The following is a 26,223-nucleotide window of genomic DNA, read 5'->3' as shown; positions in this document are numbered from 1 at the left end:
ATGTGGTTGGAAATATGCACTTAAAAAGAAAGGAATAGAAGTGTATAAAAGATAGGGATGAAAGGAAACTATGAGAGATATATTGTCCATACTACCAAAAACTTAGCTAGATATAGAAGTATATAAAAAGGCAAAAAAAAAAAAAAAGAATAAAAAATATCATTAAAAAATTATGTTATAAAACTTGTAGATCCCTTAGGGCTAAGGTCGTATTTAATAAAGAAAAAAAAAAAAAAAAGAAAGAAAGAGAGAAAAAGAAAAGAAAAAAAAAATCCAGAACTGATCCCAGAATGGACCAGTTCAATAGGTATTGATACTACTATTTCTGTTTCCTTAGCGTCTCAGCTGTAAGTGTCCTTCTCCTTGCCTTGGGTTTTTTTGCATTATTCTGTGACCAGCAGAGGTTCCTTTATTGTTCGTCTGTAAGCGTTGGTGTGTGGGGAGGGAGAGGGTACAATAGTGGCTCCTTCTCCTGGGAGTGAGTGAGCAGTGGCGCACTGTTGTTTCAGTCAGGCTTGGAGGTGCCTGTTGCAGAGGGCGCTGGTGGCTCAGGCGTAAACAGAAAGTCTTAGAGTTGGGCCTCTCTCGGGGTTTTTTTCTTTTTGATGCTGTTTTTTTTTTTTTTTCTTTCTCTCGGCAGCCTCCCTGGTGCTGGCGTTGCAAGGGGTTTTAATCTAGCCCCGCCCGAGCGCCTGAGGGTGCTTGTTATCCCTGAGCACCTTAGGTGGCCTGCAGGGCGTCTCTCCACTGCCTGCTGCAGAGGCACCGAAAGAGAGGGAGAGGCTACTCACGCGGCTCCTCCCCCCCCGCCCGTGAGCCTGCAGCCTCCAGCCGCCATCAAGGCCTGGCAGCTCTCAGGGACGGGCACTCCTCTCCGCGGACCTCCTCCCTCCTGTCCTCTCGGTCCATCACCCTATCGGCAACAATGTTTCTCACCCTGAACCAGCTCTCTGGTTCCACGCTCCCGCTCCCGGACCCTCCGTTCAGCCGCGGATTGATGTCTCGGTCCGGGAACGCTGAGCTGTGCTGCGGACCCTCCGTATGTTTCTCACTCCCTCCCGTCTGCCACAGCTCCGCCGCTTCACCCTCTTTGAGCCCTCGTAGATGCCTCCCTACTGGCTATGTCGGGCTCCCCGTGGTCCTTTCTGGTGTCCGAGGCCGTCTGCTGGTGTTCAGCTGGTTCTCTGTGGGAATGACTGCGTCCTTCTGTGCATTCCCAATGCATCTGTGGAGAGGGATGCACTCCACGTCTCTCTACTTCGCCGCCATCTTTTCTCCCTCTCCATTCACTTGTAACACAATTGGTGTGACTGTTTCTTCCTGGGTCTTCTCAAAGAGCTATTAAGATATGAATAACTTTTATATTTTATAACTTTGATTTCGTCTTTCAGAGTTTTCTTCATACTTTTCTAAACTTCTCACATCTTTCCACCTTTCAAGGGAGAAAAGTTTTCAGTGTTTTTTCTTATTCAGCAATTGATTAGTTTTGTTTTTGTGGAATGTCACATCTCTAGTGTATTCCTATATTTATTCCATATATGGGAATGTATTCTACATATGGGAAATATGACTTTCAGTGAAACTAAAATTATAGAATGGCTTTGCATTTTGTGAACATATGCAAATTCTTTCATTCCTTATTACTGGCTAATTTGTTGCAGACTGAGAGATGGAAATACAAAAAGAAAGTAACTCGTATTCATCTACACAACTAGAAATGATGCTGGGAATGGACTCTGTCTCCTGAAGCCTGATCCAGGGCACTTTTCACTGGAAAATGGACAACTCGTGATGTTTATGACCTAGTTCATATTGGCTAGTATCCAAATTTGGTGGTCAAACAAAACAAGACAGAGTCTATGGAGAACTACTATTGCCTGCTCTGTTACTAATTTAATACAAGAATTACTGGAATTTGTCTGTATTTTCTCATCTATTTGGTAAGGCATGCCATCTCATCTCATGGTGAAATTACAGAAAATAAAGTAATTTGAAAACATAGGATAATAATAGTATTTATTTTATAATCCGATAAAAACCAGTAGTGACTGGTGAATACAGCATTCATTGTGACCCCAAAGCTGAATTAGAAGCATGGAGAAGTCAATTAAGAGACTTGAAGCCCGAGAAAAATTATAGGAAGGAAATGATGATTTTAACTATGACATTTTGTCCCTTTAAGAGGATAAAGCAATTAGAGGTGAGAAGAAAGAAGTTTTTCACAATCAAAATTAAAAATGGACACAGAGAAAGTATTCCTAAATATTATGGGTGGGTAGTTTTAAATGTCAATAAGTTTTCTATAAACTCCTCATATGGAGAGTAATGGAGAATAGCTTAGTGTGGGAGGAGATTTTTTTTTAAACAAACATTGACATTTTAAAGACCTAAACATCTTAAAAGGAATGACTATTCAAATGCAAAATTAGACAAACAGAGGCATTTTGTATTTGAGTAGTATCCTAAGAGCCAGATAGTGAATGACTCAGATCATCTGAGTGGTCTGGGCTGACTCACATGTTTTAGAAGAAGATGTCATCAAATCTCTGATTTTGTCAGTGTTTTTCCCTTTGATCCACCTGGTAGTGCCAAACAAATCCTGAACATCAGTGGCTTTTCCAGCTCTAATTTGCGAAGAAGTTCCAAACCACCAGTAACAAGTCTAAGGTTTGACTATATAGGCATTGGTATATCTGAATAATACCCATTAACATGAGAAACACAAGCCACATATGTAACTTCAGGACATGCAGGAGATGGGAATCCCTGACAGAGCCTTGACAGGACAAGAATAGAAGATACAAGACTAGGCTTGGTTTGTCCAGGATTGGAAGAAAGGAGCCTTCTTACCCCAGTATCCCCTGAATGGTGCTTCCTGGAAGACATCTTAAATCAACAGATATTATCTGGTTCCTATACTTGCTGTAGAGAACACACCGAGGGTGTCTTTGGCCTCTATCCTAGAAAGACTTACAGTTCATGAAGGAAACTGACATAGGAACTAATAAGTAGAATGGTTTGGTATATTGTAATATATGCAAGAGCAACACTTGAGGGGAGCACAGGATAGTCAGTTTCTGACAGCACCAAGACTGCGAGGCCCTCACAGAGGAGGGGGCATCGACTGGGCCTTGAAGGCACATGTGGAAGTTCTAAATACCAACAAAATAGGAGAAGCATTTCAGCCAGTGGCAAGGACCAAATCAGGAAAAAAGAGATACTGGAGTACAGAGGTTGTGGTGTGTTCAGAGGATCCAGTATAGCCACCAAACTGAGGAAGTAGAAAAAGATGAATTGGAAATATGGGATACAAAGATGTGTCAGGCCACCGTGGCTCTCTGGTATGGTTTACATAGCCTCTGTGTTGGAACTATCCTATTCTCAAGAATACAGCTAACCTGGAAATTATTGTTCTTCTAAATCTGCAGTTGGGTTTCTTGGCAGAGTGCCCATCTGGGTGATAAATACCAGTAGTCTAAGGAAAGCTTGCCAACTTTTCTGTACCTGGTCCTATCTTCTTTCCATTTTTTTTTTTTAATACTCTCACATTGCTCATAGTGCTAAGAACTTTCAGTGCCGTGTCCCTGATAAACACCTGTTGAAAACAATGATGCCTCCTGTACGCGTGCACACACACACGCACACGCGTGAAGAAACTTTCATGGCTTTTTGGACATTCAGATTTAACTGTGTTGCAACTTAAAAAATGTGTTCACTTGAACGTTGCTAGGAACCTTCAAATAGAAAATGAATTTTCTGACCTCTTGTTGTTTTCCCACAGGATTGAAAAAACGTACAAGGAAGGCCTTTGGAATACGGAAGAAAGAAAAGGACACTGATTCCACGTATGTACTTAAGGAGAGCACCACTGCTCAGCATCTGCTGGCTGTGACCCTGTGGAAATGCAGATGTGGAGTGGCCTGCTGTATAGCAGAATAATGAGCCCATTAAACCCCTTATTTGGCTAGAATCTCTGCAGGAAAGTTGGAAAATGGGAAAGTCAATAGTTGTTTAGGCGCAGGTGAAAAGGAAAAGGGCTACGTTGATTTTGCACCTTTAGCTTTTGATTCTATACATTTTTATCACACATAAATTTTATCACAAGGTGCTGAGCATTGCCCTGTGTACTTGTCCTCTGAGAATTTATAATTCATGGAATAAAATATCTATCATGCAAATTGCAGTATCTTTCATGTAACTAAAAGGCCTAACATTTGACATGACTACCGTGGTAACTAGTACTTAGTAAACGATCAGTGAATGTCAGCAGCCACTACTCCTATTATTACTAATACAAAGTAATATGTAGTAAGTTCCTCATGAGCAATTAAAAATGAAATTTCTTGGGAATATGAGGGTGGGAAAGCTCATGTTTGAATAGATGATCAGTGAGGCTTCAAAGAGGGAGGAGCCTTGAGTTTGGCCTTCAAGAAGATGAGGACATATGTTTCATGCAAAGGGAACAGCAGTCAAATCAGGATGTGGAAAAGCCAAGTAGGTATTCAGGACAAGCTAAACAGGGCAGTCTCTCTACCCGTCGGCTGCAGGTAAATGTGATGATGGGAGGCAAGGCTGGAAAGCAGATCAGGGGCTGCAAGGGCTTTAAGTGCCAGCCAGGCTGAGGTGTCTGGGCTTCCTTCCTCAGGCGTGGGCAACCTCAAAGACTTCAAGGCTCTTAAACCAGAGACTGTAAAGGATTGGGATGGGGGGTAAAAAGCTATTTTTTTTTTGTTCAGACATCACATGTCTCCTGTTCTTACCTTTTCTTTGTACTTTTTCTTTTGGCAAATAATTATTTCATGGAAACTACATGTACTCTAGTCTTGCCAATTTTTCTAAATGATTAAATTAGAGAAAATTTTTCTGAGCATTATATAATTTCCATTATTTCTTAAGAAATTGCCAACTTTGAAAGGATAGGAGATGTTTCGTTCACCAGAGTCAGAAAACCTGGGCTGTGGTTCCAGCATTGCCAATAGCTCCAAGGACTTAGAATACATTTCTCTCTAATGGGCCTCATTTTGCACTAGATGGAATCTAATTTCCCTAAAAGGCCAGACACTGTAGCAGTCTGTCTGTCAGCAAAATCTTGTGCTACCTACAATGTGCCACGTGTTGTGTGGGATACTATTAGACACATCTCAGGAGAACATCATTAGCAGAAACCAAATCCATTTTTCTTTGAAGACTGTCGGTAACTGACTACACATAATCTCTGGTGTGTGAAGAAAATTAAAAAGGAACAAATCTCCCTCAAAAGGGAAAAGAGGTCAGACAACCTCCCCAAGGCAGGCTGAGCTCATTTGCATGTGGCCAAAGCACTGCTCTTCCATCACCACTTCTAAAATGATGAAAATGAGGAAGTTACTCCTCAAGGCTTTGGGTAGATGCCCAATATCTCTCTGAACTACTCTAAACGAGACATTTGCTTGTAAGATCCCAAGCATCTGTCCTTTACTTCTTATCATCTGAGCGCCCTAATTTACTTAGGTGATAGCAAATTAGCTATAAACTGGTTTCACCAGTAGTGATGTCCAAAGGACGAGCCGTTTAGTGTAAGCCTTTGCTTTTCATGAGCCCCTGCTCTCTAATTGGGTCATATATTGTTCTTGCAAAAGGCTGGGGAAATGTTCTGGCAATGTGCTGTCCCTTCAGATTTAGGTAATGCTTATGTTAGTCTGCAATCACTGAAACCTTGTTGATGCAAACTGTTTTTAGGGCTGTTGCAACTCTGTTGAGCGTTGCCAAGCAACCTGCTATGGTAGCTGCCAGTTCCAACTTCGGCTGATTGGGTGTCCTTAGATAGAGTGGGGTTAGAACCAGAGCTTCCTGATTTGATCATCATTACAATGGCCGATAGAAAGAGGAAAAGAGAGAGCCTGTGCTAAGTGGCAGGCCCTGTGCAGGGTATTTTGTTATGTACTGATATCCTTTTTAATCCTCATAGTAATTCAATAAGGTTAGAAGTAATATCTCAATTTTTAAGATGAGAAATCAGTGCCAAAAGGAATTAAGTAACTTGCTGAAGGCTACCCAGAAAATAAGACATGGAGCCAGTATTCTAGTCCAGAATCAAGTGCCTATTTTTTTATCATCCAGAAAAAAAAAAAAAAAAAGAATGACTGGGCAAAATTATAATCAAGGCCAATAGGAGGGTAAAAGAGAAAGGGCAGTAGTTGCAGTTGTCACTTTTTAAAAAAGAGGCAAAGGGTTCTTGGTAGATGATCAGTTTTAAAATGGAATCAGTAAATATAATGGGTCTACTGTTAAAAAAATTATTTAAAAGCATATAAAACTTAATAAGGGGAGGTTAGGAAATAAATGAAAACACATGTCCAATTGTCTGAGGCTGCTAAAATCTCTCTCTCTACTCCCTATACTAGGTCGACTTATATAATAATTTTATTCTAGATAACATTTAATGAGTATTTACTATGTTCTAGGTACTATTGAGGGCTCTTCATTTATATTAACTCATTGACTCCTTTAATTGCCCTATGAGGTATATACTGTTATCACAGCTATTATGTAGGTGAGGAAACTGAGACACAAAGGAGTGAAGTGCTTGTCCAAGGTTATGCAGCTAGGAAATCTAAGTTGGTTGAACCTGGGCAGTCTGACATCATAGCTGGTGCTATACACCACCATGCTTACTGCCACCATACTGGGAAGCAGCAGCCCCATTTCCATCAATGGATAAGACAAAGGATCAGAATAGACAACAATACTGCTATGTAAAATTCAGTTCTTCTGATTAAGATTTTTGAAATGCCTATAGCTGTAATACGCATGAGACCACGTGGTCTCCCATTTAAGATCCCCTATAGCTATGCCCTTCTACCTGGACCAATAGAGGGCAACACCACAGCCAGGAGTATCCCTAGAGCCTTGTCTTCTCCACTTCTCTATCACCTTCCCCAAAAGGCAACCCCACGAACATCAGTGCCTCTGGATATGTCCTACGCAATATCCTCTCTATCAATTCCTTTAGCAGAGGCTGAAGTCCTAGTAAGAAATGCTCATTTTTTTCAGCGTACAAGCTGATAAGAAAAATTGGCTTTGATAAGTGTGGGTTGGTACCTGTCCTCTGTACTTTCCTATCACTTGGGTTTACTGTGGCCATAATAACCCACTGGATTTACTGGCCTGTCTCATTCTCTCTATGATGAACATATCTTCTTCATTATTTTCTCTCCTGACCCCAGCCTACTGCCTGGCCTATTATAAGCACTCCATAGTTATTCAATGAATTATATATAGCTTTTATTGGCTAAGACTCTTCCTGTCCTTCTTAGATGAAATTTCTTTGAACCAACTTTTTTGCAATAGCCAGCGAATGTCCAAAGACCCTAAAGATTTCTGTAAACTCTCCTGGTCTTTCAATATCAGGGTCCTCTCTGCTTCTAGCCCCTGTATCACTGATTCATCCCTGCATCCATATGGACACAGAAATGATCATGGAAAATGATGTACAGCAAGTGTTTTATAGTCCAAGTAGAAAATTCTGCTCGTTTTGAAGGGGATGTTGGTGGGAAGCAGAATCACATCTGGAAGCCGAGAAGCGGTCCCACCAACTCTGCCTCTCTCCCTCTCTCTCTCCTCTGCCCCACGCTATGAAGCAATAAACAGTTTTGTCACCTGCTCCCACCTCCTAAGGAACAATTCCAACCACATCAAACTCTTCAAGATTTCATAATCCCCCCAAGCACTTACTTCCAAATAACGCAGGTCCCCATGTAAGCATAATTCTGGTCTCCACGTTAATAGAATAATATTTTTCTAGTTCCTTACAGAATAAATTAATATAAGAAGTTATAAAGTGACTGCCCTTTTTCTTCTCCCTTTCTGATTCCTCCAGCTCAGTTTTCCAAAGTAACAATAATAACACCCTTCCTCTATTGCTATAAATTCTAACATGGCTACAGCATGGAAGAGGAAAAAACCTGTAACAAACATTTTTGAATTCCTTGTGTATGTTGGAAACCATTATAAGTTCTTTATATACCTTATCATATTTAAACTGGCTTAGAGAACTAAGTAATACGTTCAAGGTCAGTAAGTGGTGGAGTCCAAACACCTAGATTCATCCTACTCTAAAGCCCCAATTCTCAAGCACAGCAGCCGAGCATCACCGTGGATTGAATACACTGGACTTGAGTCATCAAAGTGAGCCAGTCAGCAAAATTGCCCTCCATTTCCTGCTCTCCGGTAATCAAAGGAGTAGTAAATATAGAAATATAGAAGAAAAGATGGATCTCAAAGTAAGTTGAAAAATACTGGAGAAGTTCCTTCTTATAAGGGGAAATTCAAGATCACTTGTGGGGAGAAGATGAGAGAGAACAAATCGGTTTGCATTCCTGGTGGTAGTTTTAAATGGAAGCCAGCTGAGTAGCTCAGCCCTTCATGAATTCTCCTCTCAAGCCAATGCACCAGCAACTTGTGCCTTTTGGATTTCAGTTTTTAATGAGACTCTCCCTCCCGCACACACGTACACACACCCCACACCCAAATATCGCTCAACCAATTTGTTTTGATTTAGCTTTCATTAGGCAGGTTTACTGGGGTGGGAACTCACCAAAGGGGGAGAGAGGTGGTTAATGATTCTTATTGTTACACTTGAGTCTATGTAGCAAGAATGATTCATTTTCCTAATAGCTACCAATTTCTTTTTGTTACAGAGGTTCACCAGATAGAGATGGAATTGTAAGTATTTAAATGACCATTTTTAGTAGGTTTGCACTTCAACCTATGCTAGTTTAAATTTCTTAAAGCCCGTGCCTTTTTTTTTTTTTCCTGCAGGGAAAATCTAGCTTTAATGACTTTTCAGACCTCTCACTGTTATAATTTTTTGTAGTAACTGCATGGGACATAAATGCAGTCTTGGTTAAGTTAAATTTATTTATTGCATTCACCTAAAACCCTGCCCCAGAGTAGGCAAGCAAACCAGTCATCAATATGGTGTGGGTCAAAAGCCAGACAGTTCCTGCAGGGGCTGCTACCATCAACTGTTATTTCATTTCCAATTTAATGATATAAGAGCTCATTATACGGGAATGTTTTTCTCCAACAGAGGCCACAGAGTCATAATGGAGCTGAGATCCAATAAAATTGAAAGAAGCTTTTCCCCTTTCGTAGTTGAGCTGCAGATACATTTTCTATATTAAATTCATAAGTAGGGAATGGTCTCGAAACCACTTATGCCTGAATTTACAGCCTGGAGGAGGAAAATGTGTCCACTGGGTTTAGGTTTAGCAGTAACTCTGATTCCTTGCTGGTCACCAGATTTCTTGCTTTTTAAAGAAATCTGTGGTGCATGGGTTTGGATTTATCCTAGTTGTGCTTGTGGGAGTCTGCACCAACTTATAAAATGACTTCCTTCAAATCTAAATCAGATGCCTATTCAGAAGGTTCAAAAGAACAGCTGTTACTGAAGGGGAAAAAAAGGGACTCACATTAGGCTCATTGGGCTGGAGTGTGAACGAAAATAAATCTGATAGTTAAAAATATTTTTTTGAAAAATCGCCCTTTATAATATTAGACCTAAACTGGAGTGTTAATTGCAGCTATGGTAGGAGTTCTTCTCCCGTATTTGACTCAAGGTTCTTAGCTTTGGGGTGCCTTTTACATTCATGTAGTTCTCGCCATGAAATGTTACGAAAGTAGACTGAAATTGATCAGACATTGGGTAACACTATAATCAAGGCTCTATTCAGCAGGGGAAAAAAAAGACCCAGAAGACTCAGCTTCTCCTCACCTCTTGCTTCTGGCTCAGAGCCCTCTCGTTAACTCTGTCTCAGGTACTCTTTGCTTCTGTGTCTTCTCTTTGCTTCTGTCTTGGTCCGTTCCCTGAGTTCTCTTGTTCCCTTCATTCTGACCCTTGCAAGGCTCTGTTAGCTAGTCTCTGCTTTCCCTCCCTGCTGCTCCCAGGCTGGTTTGCTATTTCTTGCTTCTCTCCCTGTGGCACCCTCAGTCTTGTCCTTTTTTACTTTCTCTAAAGCTCCTCCCACCCCGCTGCTCATTGTCTCCCAAGGCCCCACTGCTATCTCAGAGTTCTCTGGTCTTCTAGGGACCACGAGTTTAAATCTCGAGCAGAACATGCACCCCAGTGCCTGGCACAGCACTGGTGTGTAGAAGGCGACTCTGAGTATGCCCTGTGTCAATACGCCCAGCTGTGATTTTGCGGAGCCGCCCACCCTAAATCGGGGCTTCATTCCTGAGTTCCCAGATCCTCCTTTACCGCTGCTGTTCTCCGTCACATCAACTTATTTATCAGCAGATGTGCCTTCTTTGTTCCTTAATTGGAAATGCCATGAATGTATCACTGGTCATGATAGGAAAGAGCAATTATTTAATTTCAATTTCTCAGGAAATAACAGACCTGTTTGGAAAACAGGCTACATTCAAAATAAATGCATGTTCTCAGAAACAGGGTGTACAGCTTCCTAGGTAACTAGGAGTTATTGGCCAGCTGCTAATTTTACCATTTGGAAATGTGCCTCAAGTTTTCTCCATGTGCTATGGTCACCAAATTTTGAGAACTCCTTAAAGGATCAGTGCTATAGGGGTCCAAGTTTCGGTTTCCATTCAGTCCCTGGAAATCTCAAGCTGATTTTCTTTCAAACTCAGACTGATTTCTTCAAGACCTCATGTCTGTGGAGCCAATCTACTCTTACATGGCTGAGTCAGCTTTCAAATTATTGCTTTTTGAATATCCCAAGTTGAAATTTATGGTCTCACTAACGTAGTTCTACAAACTACAGGTGGTGGTGCGCCCACGTAATGCTGAGAAATGACTGTCAGTGCAGGGGCCACACGATAGGTTTAACTATTTAAATTCAGTTTCTCAACATCCAGTGAAGCCCATCTCTGATGACAGTGCTTTTGAGGTTTTGTCTACAGAGGCTCTGTGGCCAGATTGCATTTATCAAGGTGGGCTTGCCTTGCTCCCTGCCGGCTCCATATGCCCACCCCCAGCCGAGCTGTCTGTCTGGATGTCTGAGGCTTCAGGCAGCTACGTGTGAGGATGCCGTCTAACCTGGAGACAAACTCTGATTTGTGCAGGAGACACTCGACGTTTTTCCTAAGTAGTTCAGATTTCCATCCGCACCTAGACTGGGGGGCCTGGGAGTCACCACCATTGCTGTAAGGAGATTTCTGCTCATCCTGAACACGTGTGCAAGAAAGGGTCTGGATTCGGCGCTGTCAGCTGTGTGTGCTGTGTGTATGGATGTCTCCCAGGAAGGCTTTGATCCAGGGGAATATATGGTGGGGCTAGCCTTTTCAGACTTCCGTTAGAAATACAGCCATTTTTATTCAGTCACTTTGGTGTGTCCTGGTGTCTGTTCTCTACCTGTAAATTAAGTGCTGGCTGAGTGAGGACTAGATCCACATCATCTAGTGCCGGGGTTGCCTCTTCCGCCTTCTCCCTTCTTCTCCTGGCCGAGCCACACCAGCCTGCTGAATAGAGCCTCATTATGGGCCCCAAAGTCCACTCTTTGCTGCAAGAACCCTACCAAGATTGGTAGGCCCTATAATTTGGCCTAGACATTGTTTCTTCTATGGTATGTTTGCTGACTCCATGTGATTCTTTATATGTGTCTTGAAGAACAAACAGATCCTTTAACAACTTTTTTCTACATGAAAACAATCAATTCCAGCAGCCCAGTCCACATGAACTACCCTACAATAACAAAGCAGAGTGCGCGCGTGAAGGAGGAAAAAAAGTTTCGGTAAGGAAACAGATTTTAGTTTAAAATTTCCAAGGGGTTGTAGAAACAGTGAGTAAAATCCCAATTTGAAACTTGAAAAAAAATAGTAGCATTTAAGAAGACTCTTTCTTAGATAATTTTCCCAATTACTTCTTGAATACCCAGGGCCAATTTTTAAATCAACCGAGTAGACTCTGTATGTTGACATCTGAATACACTTTTAAAAAGTGATCAGGCATAAGAGATGTGTGATTCCTTTGTTTTGGACAAAGGACAGGGATTCAAATTTTTTAAAGAATCTGCTATCTATAAAAGCTTTGGCTATAATATGAACAACACCATACAAACTGAGTAGTCACTTATTAGGATAAGCACTATCTCAGTAACATCAGGAATTTGGCAGGACCTTGGCCTGTGGGATCTAATGTACTTGACAGTGGACTTGGAATGATTATCCTGGCCCAGACTATACAACAACTATAGCTGTGTTGTCCAACGTGGTGGCCACATATTGCTATTTAAAATTCAGTCCTCACTAGATGTCCGTTGATGGATGAATAGATAAAGACATGGTACATATATACAATGGAATATTACTCAAGTGTAAAAAAGAATGAAATAATGCCATTTGCATCAACATGGATGGACCTAGAGGTTATCATACTAAGTGAAGTAAGCCAGACAGAGACAAATATCATATGATATGATGTCACTTACATATGGAATCTAAAAAAAATGATACAAATGAACATATTGACAAAACAGAAATAGACTCACAGACATAGGAAACAAAGTTATGGTTACCAAGGGAAAAGGAAGGGGAGAGATACATTTGAAATTTGGGATTAACAGATATACACTACCATATATAAAATTGGTAAACAACAAGGACCTACTGCATAGCACAGGAAACTATATTCAATGTCCTGTAATAGCCTATAATGGAAAACAATCTGAAAATTATATATACATAACTGAATCACTTTGCTGCACACCTGAAACATTGTAAATCAACTATACATCAATTAATTAATTAATTATTTTAATTAAAAAAATAAAATTCAGTTCCTCAGTCACACTTGTTACATTTCAAATGCTCCATAGCTACTTATGGCTAGTGGCAACCATATTGGACAGCACACATACAGAACGTTTACTTCTTCACAGACAGTTCTACTGGACAGTGCTGTTCTATAGGACTGTCTACAAAGTGAGTCCAGTCTATTTCAATGGCCAAAAGATAATATTTAATCCGTGTTTCATGTGCCTTTAATACTTTTCGCCAAGGAGTGCTATGTGACCATGATCTGACCTTGGAAAAGAAGAGCACTCATGATGGAAATTAAGAACTTTGATGAATGTATAATTTGAACACAATTGTTACTAGGTTTATTGATTTAACCCATCATATTATCTGAGATCAGATAATAAGCCTGACCAAAGTAAAATACCTATTAAAACATGATCAACATTGCTGTAAGCCTCAATTGTCTTTAAATAACAGTCATATATTCAAGTTGGAGAAGTTATTTATGCTAATTGTGGAATTTTAGAAAGTACAGAAAAGAATTAAAAGAATACATAACTTATACTCCAAGAGAAAAATCACTATTTATATGTTGGTGACTAGCCAACATTGCTTTAAATATTAAGCTTAGTTTTTAAATAATATTTCCCCACTTAATTTACATTCTTCTGTGCTTTTTCACTGCTTTCCAATTGAAAATCAATAGATCCATTACCTCCATATCACTACTATGAGCTTGCTTAAATGGTTAAACCAGGAGAATTTTTCTTCCTTGGAGTTTGACCAGAAAATTTTCAACCAGATTCTGGATTAACTTTAACTTGATAATATCCACTTGCAAATCAAATATATTTGTAAGAATTCACTAGTGTGAATGAGGCCAAATTGCCAGTTTCTCTAATAAAGCTGTGTGTGTGTGTGTGTGTGTGTGTGTGTCTGTGTGTGTATGCATTCTTGTTTTGAATCTCTGCCCCAAAGAATGTATTGTTATGATCTGTTGTTTGTGTGTAGTATTTATGTTTAAAATGTTCCTATTTTAAAAGAAAATTTCTTTTTATAGGCTTTGATTTCTCTTTATTTCAGTCTTCTATTGGTTTCCATGGAAACTGGGGAATTTTCACTCAGTCCAGATCTATAAAATTCAAAAAATCAAGGAAATTTTTATTCATAATGTTGGATATATGTTGTCAGGAAAGAAACACACGCACATATTTTTTGTTCAGCTGAACATATCAACTATCTTGGTTTTGATAGTTTATCTTGGTTTATCCCGGAACTAAACAACTGTAGAACTTCGAACATTTTGAACTCAGTAATTTATCTAATCTTTTTGGTTTTTAGATAAAAATTCTTTGCATTGAAGAATTGTTTAATAACTAAAAAGTCTATTAGTAGTACTATACTGATCACAAAATTCATCAGTGTAGTTCTTTGGGATCAGCTTAGTTCATTTGGTTTCCCCGCTATTATACATTACATTTGTACTTTTAATTTATTGTACATGCTTTCTAAGAAGGATTTGGAGAGTTTTTCAAAGACATATGCAAACAGATTGGTAAAGTAAAAATTTTAAAAGAAAACAAATATGACAAAAAGAAAACAGGAATCATGCCCGTTCGCTATGAGAGAGATTTTCTATTATTAGTCGGCACATTGTTTAATGGGCCATGTCCTTAAAAGTAGCTTCATAGCTTATACTGGTGCAAAGTTGATGTGGCAAGTGCTTAAAATAACCTTTGTTCAAAAAAGAAAGCATATCATTGAAGCACTAATTCAATGAAGGCAGTTCTGTGGGAAAGTTAAAATGATGTAGTCTGACAAAGTACGTAATCTTTGTCAGGAGCAAGGCAAAGAATAAGAGGAGTACCGGCCCTACATTCCAGGGTGCTGGTTGGTGGAGGCAGGGCAGAGTTCGTGCGTTTGTGAATTCTAGTGCGGTGCTGGTGCATAGGAAGAGAAAGGAAGATAGTGAACACATTATTCCTTACACATTATTCACCCTTACTAAACTACTAGTAGTTCTTAGAGTGCCCCGTCAGCATTCAGTAAGTATTAATCAATGATGATGGTTACCAGGTTACCTCGGATTTGGTTTTCTAGTGATCCTATATGCATAGATGAGAAGCTTTCTTCTCCTATTTGTCAACTTAAGCGTCAACTGTTCTGATCGTAGTTCAACTGGCCTTCATTTGTGATTGCAAAATTAAGTGTCCTGTCCTCAAGCCTCATGCGTCAGCATCTGATGTGTGTTGTTGTGAGATCTTTGAGTGCTCAGTGACATACCGTTGCTCTGTGTGCTAGCTACAGGAATGTTGTTGAATGGACTCTGCATTACCAACCTCATTTGTGTTTTTGTCCTCTGCTCATGAGAAGTAGAGAATCGCAGCAATTTCAGTTTGGATGATGCCACATCCGTGCTGAGGTTCTTGTGAGCGTACATGGCATGGTTGTACCAGGGGCCAGGATAGAACTTTATGACAGTCCTGAGAGAATAATGCTAATCGTCAGTCACTGGCAGTAATGTGTGCTCACGGAGGCTTAGCGTGCTGGCGTGACAGCAATCCCACTATTAACTCTCAAATTCTATTTTAATAATTTGATAAGAAAAGCCACTTGAAAAGGATATCAACACTATTTTTAACACTTAGAGACTGAGTTAACGAATTTGGAGCTGATTTCCTTTATATTCTCTCAAGGGGGTGGTTAGGAAAAAGTTGAGTCAGTGTTAGAAAAGTTAAAAGAAGATTAGTTAATGACTTGGATGAGGATTCTCTGGATTTGTTGAAACTAATTGTGCATGAGGATAACATGGAAGTCAAAATGTTTCCATTTAAATATGTATATACATCTGGTTATATCCCCTAAGGTATAAAGGATTAAATTATAATGTAGGTGCTGCTGATTCTTTAGTAACTGAATAAAATTTGAACAGCTAGTTTTTAACATCCCTATGCTTAGGTATCCTACAGTCTTTTGTGAAATAGTGTGTAAGCTCTTTTATGCAGTGTCACGGCAGCTCAATTTACCATTCAGTTACACCGATGTGGTTGCTTAATAGGCTGCTCTAATTCATCTTTCCAGTGTTGGATTTTCATAGCACTTGCTAAATACAGATAAGAGTTAAGCATTCTTTGTTCCTTTTTTTCCCATTCACGTGTCTCTCTTCTAAATGTATTTTCAAATTTATTACAGAAGAAAAGCAATGGGGCACCAAATGGATTTTATGCGGAAATTGATTGGGAAAGATATGTGAGTATCAGAAGATTGTTTGTCTTTATAAATATGTCATAATGCGAAAATGAGTCAAGGAATTCTTGTATTTAAAATAGGACACAAGATGATGCCTTAGAGGGCCAGGACAGGGAGAGCGGGAAGGAGTCGCGGGAGGGAGGGGATATGGGGATATACGTATAGATACAGCTGATTCACTTTGGTGTACCTCAAAAGCTGGTACAAGAGTGTAAAAGAAAAAACTAAATAGGACATAGAAATAAGTGAAACATCTCATTAGGAAGTTCTGGCACAGTTAGCATAGCATAGAGGTTAAGAGCACTAGAGTCTATTAGACCTGGGTTCAAGACCTGTTGCCGCCATATATTAGCTACTTGTGGCTTTGATTATTTGCTGGCCAGCAAAAATGAAGCCAGTAGTGACTTTATAGCATTGTTGCGAGGTTTCAATGAGCTAATTATTTGCAGAATATTTCCGTAGCATGCCTAGCCTGTAATATGTGTTCAAAAAAGCTTTTTAAAATATTAACTCCAGATGTTTCAGTCCTTGTTATATTTCTAAGCAGCTTTGAGTATTGGGCTTTGGTTTCATAATGTCCTAGTCTGTTTGGGCAGCTATAACAAAAATACCAAAAATTGAATGGCTTATAAACAACAAATTTATTTCTAACAGTTCTAGAGCCTGGGAAGTCCAAGATCATGGTACCAGCAGATTTGGTGTCTGGTTGAATGCCCACTTTCTGGTTCATAGAAGGCACTTTCTAACTGTAACCTCACTAAGGTCTCTTTTATAAGGCCACCAACCCCAATCATGAGGACTCCTGCCTCGTGACCTAATCACCCCCCAAGGCCCCACCTCCTAATACGATCACCTTGGGGTTTGGGTTTCAACATATAAATCTGGGGGGAGTACAAACATTCATACCATAGCACATGGTAATTATTATAGCCTCATGGTACAGATTTTTCCCAGGTCGAATGACAATCACTTGTTGCTTCTCAAGGAGTGAAGGTGAATCCCAGCTTAGACCTAAACTCTCCTTGTTATTCCCCCAGAAAGCAATTAACCTCATCACCACACACTTCAACCACAACAGGATGGACACAATGGCTCTTAGATTTCTAATCATAGAAAATGTGTAGACCATATTCACATCAAAAGTCATTTTGATTTCATAGTAAAGTGCCCAAATTCACAATCCCTACAAAATGCTTTTGTACTTATACCTTAGGTGACGGTCTGGCCCAACCTCCTCTTTCATAAAAATTAAGCTTGATGTTAATGCTTTTGCACATGTGTTAATAATAAGAATTTTATTTCCATAATAAATACCACCATTTATAATATTGTATACTACTGAATTCTTACCACCTTAGAAGGTAAATATTACATTATCTGCATTTTAGAGAAAAGAAAACCGAAGCTCAGAAAGGTTAAATTCTTCACGCCACCCGTACATTCTAAAACATGTCATTCTGTCAACCTGGTCCTCTCTTGTATCTGTTTCCCAGGATTGAGATCTTTTTGATATTTTTAGCAGTTTCATTCCCTAGATCTGTGATAGCCGTATATTATCCTACATCCAAATTGTTCACAAATAATGTTCTAAAGGGAATTACTAAAGATATTAAGGAAGGACGATTTCTTTTCTCGAAATTAACACTTTTCCACCCAAAACGATTTTTGTTATATTTTGTAGAATTCTTTAATACACAAGAATGGTATACTCTAAGCAAACAAGAAGCATGATAATTAAAACATGAAATCACTCATCAATTACTTCTGCTACCCCATCTAAACCCTAAACCCTAGTGCTGTCCCGGTCAACATGTGTTTAAATGAAGCAGAATTTCCCTCAAATTTGCTTAGTCCTAAAAAATACTCGGGTCACAGGAATTGTGTTTGTAATTATATACTAGACCCCACTTTCCCTAAGTAACAAGAAAGGTTTTATTCTTAATAGATTATATCATTGTGTTTTTGGCAGGGAAGGCCTAGGGAAGGATGTGGCCTTCAAGCAAAGCCCTGAAGTTTAAGTAGAGTTTACTGACTGCACATTGAGGGAGGAGACTTCCAGGCAGAGAGAAGGACATTCACGAGGACCCTGCAGTGGGAAAAAGCTTGCAGCAATCCAATCATAAATGCTAACAATGGGAAGAAGGCCTTGTGAGAATCAGGCAGGGCCTTGTGGGCTACACAGTGGTGCTAGGCTATTATTCTAAGCGCAGTAAGAAGCCAGGGACAGGTTTTTAGCAGGAAAGTAACCTTAATACTCTTGCATTAAAAAAAAAAAAAAAGTAACTTTGGGTACTGAAAGAACAGAGGGAGACAATAAATGCCCAACAAAAGGCAGCTTTTCCATGGTGTTCAGGCCCTCATGGTATATCTTTTGCTTCAGTGACTTCAAAATCTCTCTCTCTTGTTCTGTCTTCTTTACTTCCAGGCCTATAACTTCAACTTCAAGAGGCTGCCCTTGAACTCTGCACCCTCTTTCCCTCTCAGGCATAGAGTTTAGTCTCAAAATACCTGGAATCAAGACCCAGGTCTGCCATTTGCTGGATGTTTTCTAGAGAAATGGCCTCTAATTCCTCTTAGTTTCCTCCTTGGTGACTGGGATAATTCTTTCCACATATGACTGTTATGAAGGGTCAGTGAAATAAAGTATGGGTCACAGTACTTACCATATAATAGGAACTAAAATATGCTAACACTTATCCCAATCGTGCAAACTATCTTTTACCTTTCCTGACTCTTTCCTAAAAATGTAGTTGCCTGCTGTTAGGATGAGTTCAGCCAGGAGTACTCCCAGGACTTGAGGGTAGAAATCTTGGAGTCTTCTTGAAACTTCCCTCTTCTTTTTCTGCTATGACCAATCTGTTACTAAGAATCAACAGTTTGTCCTTCCAAATGTTCTCGATTCATCCCTCCCCACCACCAACAACTTGGTCATTCTTAGCCCATCTCACCTGAAGAGATGCAAATATCTTGGTTTTCCTTTCTCCAGTTTCTTCTGTCCTCAATCTATCCTGAAGCGTATTTCCAAAACTTCCGATCCTGCTTCTAGTGTGTCCTACCTTAATTGAGAAGCTGCAGTAGTCCCATCAAGTCCAGACTCTTCCCCCAGCATGTTGCCCTCACCCCTACAGCCATGATCTTCTTTTCCATGGTCTCCCACCATACAGCTTCTTTTCCAGTCCTGTCCTCTTCATTGTTGCCTCTCCCTTTCCCCATGGGAATCATACTGTCCATTCCTGCCTTGGTGTCTCTATACAATCTCTTCCTCACTGCTGACTCCCCTTCTCCTCTCCATCTGGCCCGAAAAACACACACAGCCTCCCTGATTCTTCCAAACCTCACAAATTTCCTCTCCTTTCAAACGCCTATCACTGATGTTTTGTGTTTTGCATTTTTTTTTGAACTTTTGCCTATCAGAATACAGACAAAAGATAATTTGCATTTTGTATCCCCACCATGTTGCTCAGCACAGTCCTTGGCTGACAGTAAATGCATGATAAATTCTCTTTGAATGTTTTCTTTGACAGTTGATTCCTAGTTTATTTTCCCAATAGGAAGATTCTCCAAATATCCTTGAGTAAATATCTAAACACGTAGTGCTCGGCACTTACCTCCAAAACAAGAGACAAGTCTATATCCTTAACTAGAAGACTCTGGAAGGAAAATGAATAATTCCTTTATCATTGTCAGGATAATAATTGCTTGATGTACACTCGTATTTTATAGAACTCGCCTGAGCTGGATGAAGAAGGCTACAGCATCAGACCTGAGGAACCCGGCTATATCCTTTCTTTATATTCTAATTTTCATTTTCATTTACTCTCAGAAAGCAGGATGATAAATTTAGGTTTTGAAAAGGTGCTGAAACCCAAGCTTCTCAAGTCCTGTTGTCCCTAATATTAGAGACGAATAAACAGCACAGAGAACAGCCTGATCACTAACAAGCAGGCATTTTGCCTTGATCTAGTCATAGAAAAGAGAGAGGAGAAAGAGAAAAATTGTGCTGAAAAACAATAGCACAAATTGTGGGTACTGGGTAATTTGCTGAAATCTGATATGACAACACCACTTATGGTGGCTGGAAAATAGCTCTGACTTGTGCTTTCCCCAAAAACCATCTCTGGTCAGAGCAGGTGACACTCTGAAGCACTTAAAGCCATCACGGCTCGTCCACAGAGTAGCCTTCCTGTCTCCACAGTAAGAGGAAGCTCCTGTGGGCCTGTCACTGTGTGTGCTGAGTGTGACACAAATGACCGACTTTGTAACCATTGCTCCTTGAAACTCACCATCCTTAATCATGCTCCAAGGAAAGGTGGATAAATTCTCTTTCCTGCTTTACCCTTTGATTTTTGTTTGTTTTACTTTGATTTTCTGCTCTCTAAGGATACTTCTTCCGTCTCTACGTGCAGTAACTCATGTCTTATACTCATCATTGCTTCCCAGTAGAAAAAAAGAGTTATGTATCTTTAACCGTGTTCTACCTACCAAAGGAAAGCACTTTTACTCTTCCAGCGAATCGGAAGAGGAAGAAGAATCACACAAGAAGTTTAATATCAAGATTAAGCCATTGCAAGCTAAAGACATTCTTAAGAACGCTGCAACTGTAGATGAACTGAAGGCATCAATAGGCAACATTGCACTTTCCCCATCACCAGTGGTGAGTGGTTTTTATTTCAAGCTTTGGTAAGTTTGGACAGAGAACTTTACGCTGCCCATACACGTTAAGTAGATCGGAAACTCCTTAAACTGAAGGCTGCATATGGTCACCATTTTATGAATGCTATAAACCTGAAACAGCTCATTCTAGCTATGGAAAGTTATAATCATTTTATATTGCAATTTTTGTGCTTTTCAAAATGGTAAAAACGCATTGGATCACATTTCTTTTTGACATTTTCCTGCAAGCATTTTTCAAAGAAGGAAAAAATAACATAAAGATTATCCAGACTTACTCCTGAAACAATTTAAAACAATATGAAACTTACATACTTACTAACAATGATTTTTAAAAACACATCTTAATGTCCTCTTTTATCATATAACACATAAAAACTCATGGAAAGCAAATCAAGGAAATTGCTTTTTTTTAGGAAAAAAAACCTTTTCATTGCTAATGCTTCAAAAAGAAATATTAATCTAACATCATAGATCATAGTCTGAAAAGATATTAAAACTCATAAGCTTCATTATATTTTATTATCAAATTGTTTTAAATACTCTCATCATTTAGGCACCTCAAATACAGGTATGCTTTATTTATGTTAATCAAATTGGTAATTTTCTACAATCTGTACTTCCTTCTCCAATTCTCATCTACTAAATTTCTCTAGTTGCTGCATTCTGAGTTTCAACATTTACAGTGTTTCCTCTGTGGTGCTTGATAAATGCTGCAATTGTTTTCTAAAAATAGCTGTGAAGAGCAGATGAAAGCTCTCATACTAGGAGCTAATATGTTCTTGGTTTCTTGGCATCTCCTTTAGAGAGACATGATCTCCCTGCAGCATTTCCCATGAATGAGGTAGTTAATAAATGCTGAACCATGTTTGAGATGTTTCCAGAATATTTCAACTAACCTTTCTAAAGAAGTTGTAATCACCCATCCTTTGGGAATAAGTGTTTGCCTGCCTGGGATGAATAAAGTCTATAAAGATGCCTTCTTTAGTGCTTAGTGCTTTTAATGGCCTTTTACCACTACTGTTAGAGTCAACTAGCATGATTGCTCATAGTAATCAACCACAGCAAATGCTATTTCAGGTAATTTGTAATCATATACTCGGCTGCCATCTTAAGATGTCATGGAGGCATGACCTATATTAGTTTTATTTCCTGTCTGCAATGGAGGGTACAGATTTTAAACTCACATGTTTGTAATATAGGTGATTTCTAGTAATAGGGGCATTTTCACTGCCCACTTTCACTTTTCAGTTGACATCTTTCAAATCATTTTTTACTTACTAAATCATTTTTTATTAATTGTAAAAATGTATTTAAATGCTTGAAACCAATTTATATCCACTTCTCTGTAGGGTATAATAAACTTAGTGGGCACTTGGAAGCTACTGGGATAAGTGTAAGAAGGCAAGCTCATGGGAATCAGTGAACAAATTTACACGAAAGAAAACTTACTAGAAGGTTCCCAGGCATGTGGTATAGATTTCCGGAAAGCTAGTTGAGTCTAGGAAAGAAGAAATCCCTTCTATCAAAAAGCATGTGTCTGCCCAAGTCATATGGCAGTTATTCTTCCAACCAGATATGTTGCTGCGGATACAATAAGGAGAGTGGTTGTCACTCCAAGCTCTTCCCAACACTTATTTTTAAAGTGATATATTGACATGATGTGGTTGCGATTGATAAAAAGATGTTAGGGAAACGATGTGAAAACTAGATGGAGATATCCAGGGAAGTACCCCAGGGTTAGGCAATTTCTGCACCCCTGCAGCCCCACAAACCAAGGGATCCTGGGATCCCCCACCACTGCTGCCACCACACTCCCAGCTGGTTCCTCCAATGTGAGAACCTGGCTCTGTCATTACTATGATTTCCAGTATTTGTGATTTTTGACATTTAATGTAAGAAAATGAGCTGTGATTTTTACTTTAGGGAAAGGTAGGCACATTTCTGTAAAAAAAATAAGTATAAAGAGAGATTGGAACTGAAAATATAATCTTGGCTTTAGAATCCATGCCCTCTTCTAGATAACCCATAACCAATTATAGGTATATTTCACAAATGACATAGTAAAACTTTGTTCTCCAGAACTGGATAAATAGAAATAACCTTCTAAAATCCAGTTAGTACCATGATAAAAATTAGGAATGCTTTGCACAACTTTAGATGTTTCTAGCCAAGCAATCAGTTGTTCATACATCTACACTTAAGTCAGGGACAAAAAGAAAAATAGGACCTATACCAGTTAATGATATATCAGAATATTTCATTTAGGCTGTAGTTCTTAAGCTACAAGCATCAATCGTTACCCTAATAGAAATAAAGAAAATTCCAAATGGTAAGCTATTCATAATAATGGCTTATATTGAATTTCTGATTTCTATTTCTTTTGAAGAATTTTAAGATAAAGTTATGTTTCACTTGTTCTTTAAATCTATCTGTGAATACGTATTAATGAATTGTAACCCATTTGATATCTCTTATCATGAATTGATTTTTATTTTATTTGGGTAGGTTTCTTGAATACATTTCATGGTCAAATGACACGATAAATGAATGAAATGAATGAATGGATGGATGAATGAATCATATATATCTATGTGTATATACAGTATAAACAAACCTATCTGAAAATTACTCCTCCCCAAAACAAAGCTTCAGCAACATAGAAAATCAGGGTTTTAACTGCTGGCAAAAATCCTACTATACAGACAAACATAATTCCAGTCCAGATCTCACCTTGGCCCTTGATTTTTATATAGAAATCAAGTATAATATGGACCAGGACGAGGCAGAGCACCAAAAAAGAAGAGAGGAGGATGCAGAGGTCAGCTTACAAGCAAAAGATGTTCATTTCTATTGTTGTCATGTTGTGATCTCCTAGTACCATATCACAATGATGGAGTAAAGAAGGAAAAGCACCCAGGTTTTAGTTGTTGATTTGGGATCCATATGAGTTAGAATATTGATAGAGCTGCTTCAACAGAAACCAAAATAGTCATGCCTTAAACAAAATAGTTGGTTTATTTCTATCCCACAAAAGAGTCAAAGCTGGTAGGCAGTCTAGATGGGTAGCAGAGTCTCGCTCCAGGTGTTGTTCAAGAACCCAGGAACTGTCTGCATTATTGCTCTACCTTTTCAAGGATGCTGCTGCCTTATCATCATGAAACACCTCCATGTTCCAGCCTTGGGATGGAGGAAAGAGAAAATAAAAGGCAAGTGGTTTCTTTTAAGTTTAATTGAGAAGTTGTACTCATCACTGCCACCCAGATCCCATCGGCCATAATTTAGTCACGTGGCCATATTACCTGGAAGGGAGTCTGGGAAGTGTAGTCTTTGGCTGGATACACATATAACCAGCTAAAATTCAGGGTTCTGTTACTAAAAGATAAAGGAGTAAAGGGATATTGGTAGACACTGACACAGCTTCTGTGCCACTATATCTTAAATAATCTCAGATTAATTTGGGGAGTTGTTGGAAAACGGGATTTTTTCCCCCATCTATCTTAAAATTATTCCCAGAACCTACTGAAACCAGGAAATTCCTTTTAAAGACTTCTAATCCCTAATTTCTAAGTACCAGTGATGTTACGCTACGTGCTAGCCAGCAGCAGGATGAAAAGAAACAAATTTAAGTAAAATACCAACTTATTTGGTTGATGTAGGCCCCTCCAACAGTAATAGTGCTCCCTCTATCTTACATAGTTCACTTCTTTTTGAGAAAGTTTGTTTCACTGTTGAAAGAAATTTATTAAACCCAAATGCTGTCTCTGTATAACTTTTGTTCATGTTATAGCTGTGCTTTCGGGAAGATGAAAAAAGGACAGAGTCCCTCCTTTACTCAACAGGTTTTCCATGAAACATGCTGACTCCAAGTTTGGTGTGCAGGATGTTAGGCTCAGTACCTGTGGGGAGGGTGGGCAGCTGTTTTGCACGTCTAACAACGGCCTAAGATAATCACATGGGGAACTCGTGAGCTGGAATGACCCTTTAGGGTTGTCCTGAGTTTGGCTAAGATCAGTAAACTTTATACTGCTATTACTGCCATATGGGCAGGCTCAGAAGGGGCATGACTTTGGCCAAGGTGGCTCTCTGCAGCTGAGTCAGTTCCTGAAGTATTGACAGTTGAAGGCGGTCTGCCAATAGCACACTCCTAACAGCTGTGCAAGAAACCCTTCTGAAGACAAATCTACATGGCACATCTTGGCACCTAGGGTTACCACCTACTCTCCCAAGTGCTTTCTGGCCATTTGTTTAAATAATTTCTTCTAGAACCTGGGGTTAATAGAAGGTAGCCATATCATAATACCCAGGTGGGCCATGTTCTACCTGTGTGAACTTAGATAAGCCCCATAATTGTTCTGAGCCTGTATTTCCTTTTCTGTAAAGTGAGGATGATAATGGTCCTTATGGAGTTTTTCTGCAGATTATTGTCATTCTCTGGCAGGATCAAATCTTCTTTGACTTTTTGTTCCCTGTGCTTGGCACAGCACATGGCACACATTGGGCATGTAGATAGTTATTCAATAAATGAGCGAATGAAGAAAGCACACAGAATATCCTAGTAACAGTACCTGATGCATAATTAGGACTTTGCAGTTGTTCATTTCTTTATTACTAGTTGTATTATTCAAGGTTCTCCAGAAAAACAGAACTGACAGGATATATGTATTATATGTGTATAGATAGATGAGAGAGAAAGAGAGATAATAGATGACAGATTTATTATAGGAAATTGGCTTCACATGATTACAGAGGCTAAGTCCCACAACATGCTGTCTGCAAACTGGAGACCCAGGAAAGCTGATGGAATAATTCAATCTGAGTCTCAAGAGCTGAGAACCAAAAGACTTGATGGTGCAAATTCCAGTCTGAGGACAGAAGATGATGAGAGATGTCCCAGCACAAACAATGAGGCAGAAAAGGGGGCTGAATTCCTCCTTCCTTCACTCTTTTTTCTACTCAGACCCTCAGTAGATTAGATAACGCTGGCCCACATAGGGGAGGGCTATCTACTGAGTCCGCCAACTCAAATGCTAATCTTACATCAAAACACCCTCACAACACACCCAGAAATCATGCTTAATCTGGGTACCTGATGGCCAATTAAGCTGACACATAAAATTAACCATCACAGTAGTATGTATGTACATATGTATATATGTATGTATGTATCTACATTGGTATATACATATTTTTAAATCTACCTCTCGATTCTTTCTTGAGAGTCATGGCTTTGCTTCCCCATTTCTAGTCCCCTGCCCTAAAAGCATTCTGTCTTTTCACGTCCTGTTTATAATGTATCTGTATCTCAAGCCTTGAATTCAGTTAAAGAGGTTTGGGCAATCTCTTAACCTGTCTTCGACTTTAATTTTGAACCAAATCTTCACCTTTCAGAGGAACTACTTGTAAATCATTTTTTTCCATACTGGACGTTTGTGATTGATAATTCTGTAAACACAAATAGAAGCTTTGTACTTACCCCTGAAGGACCTAGCATACAGTGTCGGTTTATCTTACAGGAAAGGTACTGGAATCTAATAGACCTGAACTCAACCGCTTGCAAATTTATGC

General features: G+C 39.3%; 1 protein-coding gene across 1 annotated transcript in view; it reads left to right on the top strand.

Moving 5' to 3' along the window:
- Positions 1 to 26,223, top strand: part of SGIP1 (SH3GL interacting endocytic adaptor 1) — a 212,021-nt gene that overhangs the window by 88,645 nt on the left and 97,153 nt on the right. Inside the window, exons 2-6 of the mRNA XM_057717165.1 lie at positions 3,782 to 3,845; positions 8,679 to 8,703; positions 15,928 to 15,984; positions 19,708 to 19,762; positions 20,463 to 20,638. Of these exons, the coding sequence (XP_057573148.1) occupies positions 3,782 to 3,845; positions 8,679 to 8,703; positions 15,928 to 15,984; positions 19,708 to 19,762; positions 20,463 to 20,638 (377 nt within the window). The remainder of the gene's footprint in view (positions 1 to 3,781; positions 3,846 to 8,678; positions 8,704 to 15,927; positions 15,985 to 19,707; positions 19,763 to 20,462; positions 20,639 to 26,223) is intronic.

This window comes from Hippopotamus amphibius, chromosome 1 (assembly GCF_030028045.1).
Source record: "Hippopotamus amphibius kiboko isolate mHipAmp2 chromosome 1, mHipAmp2.hap2, whole genome shotgun sequence".
Classification (NCBI taxonomy): Eukaryota; Metazoa; Chordata; class Mammalia; order Artiodactyla; family Hippopotamidae; genus Hippopotamus; species Hippopotamus amphibius.
This window is presented reverse-complemented; position numbering and strand designations above follow the sequence as displayed.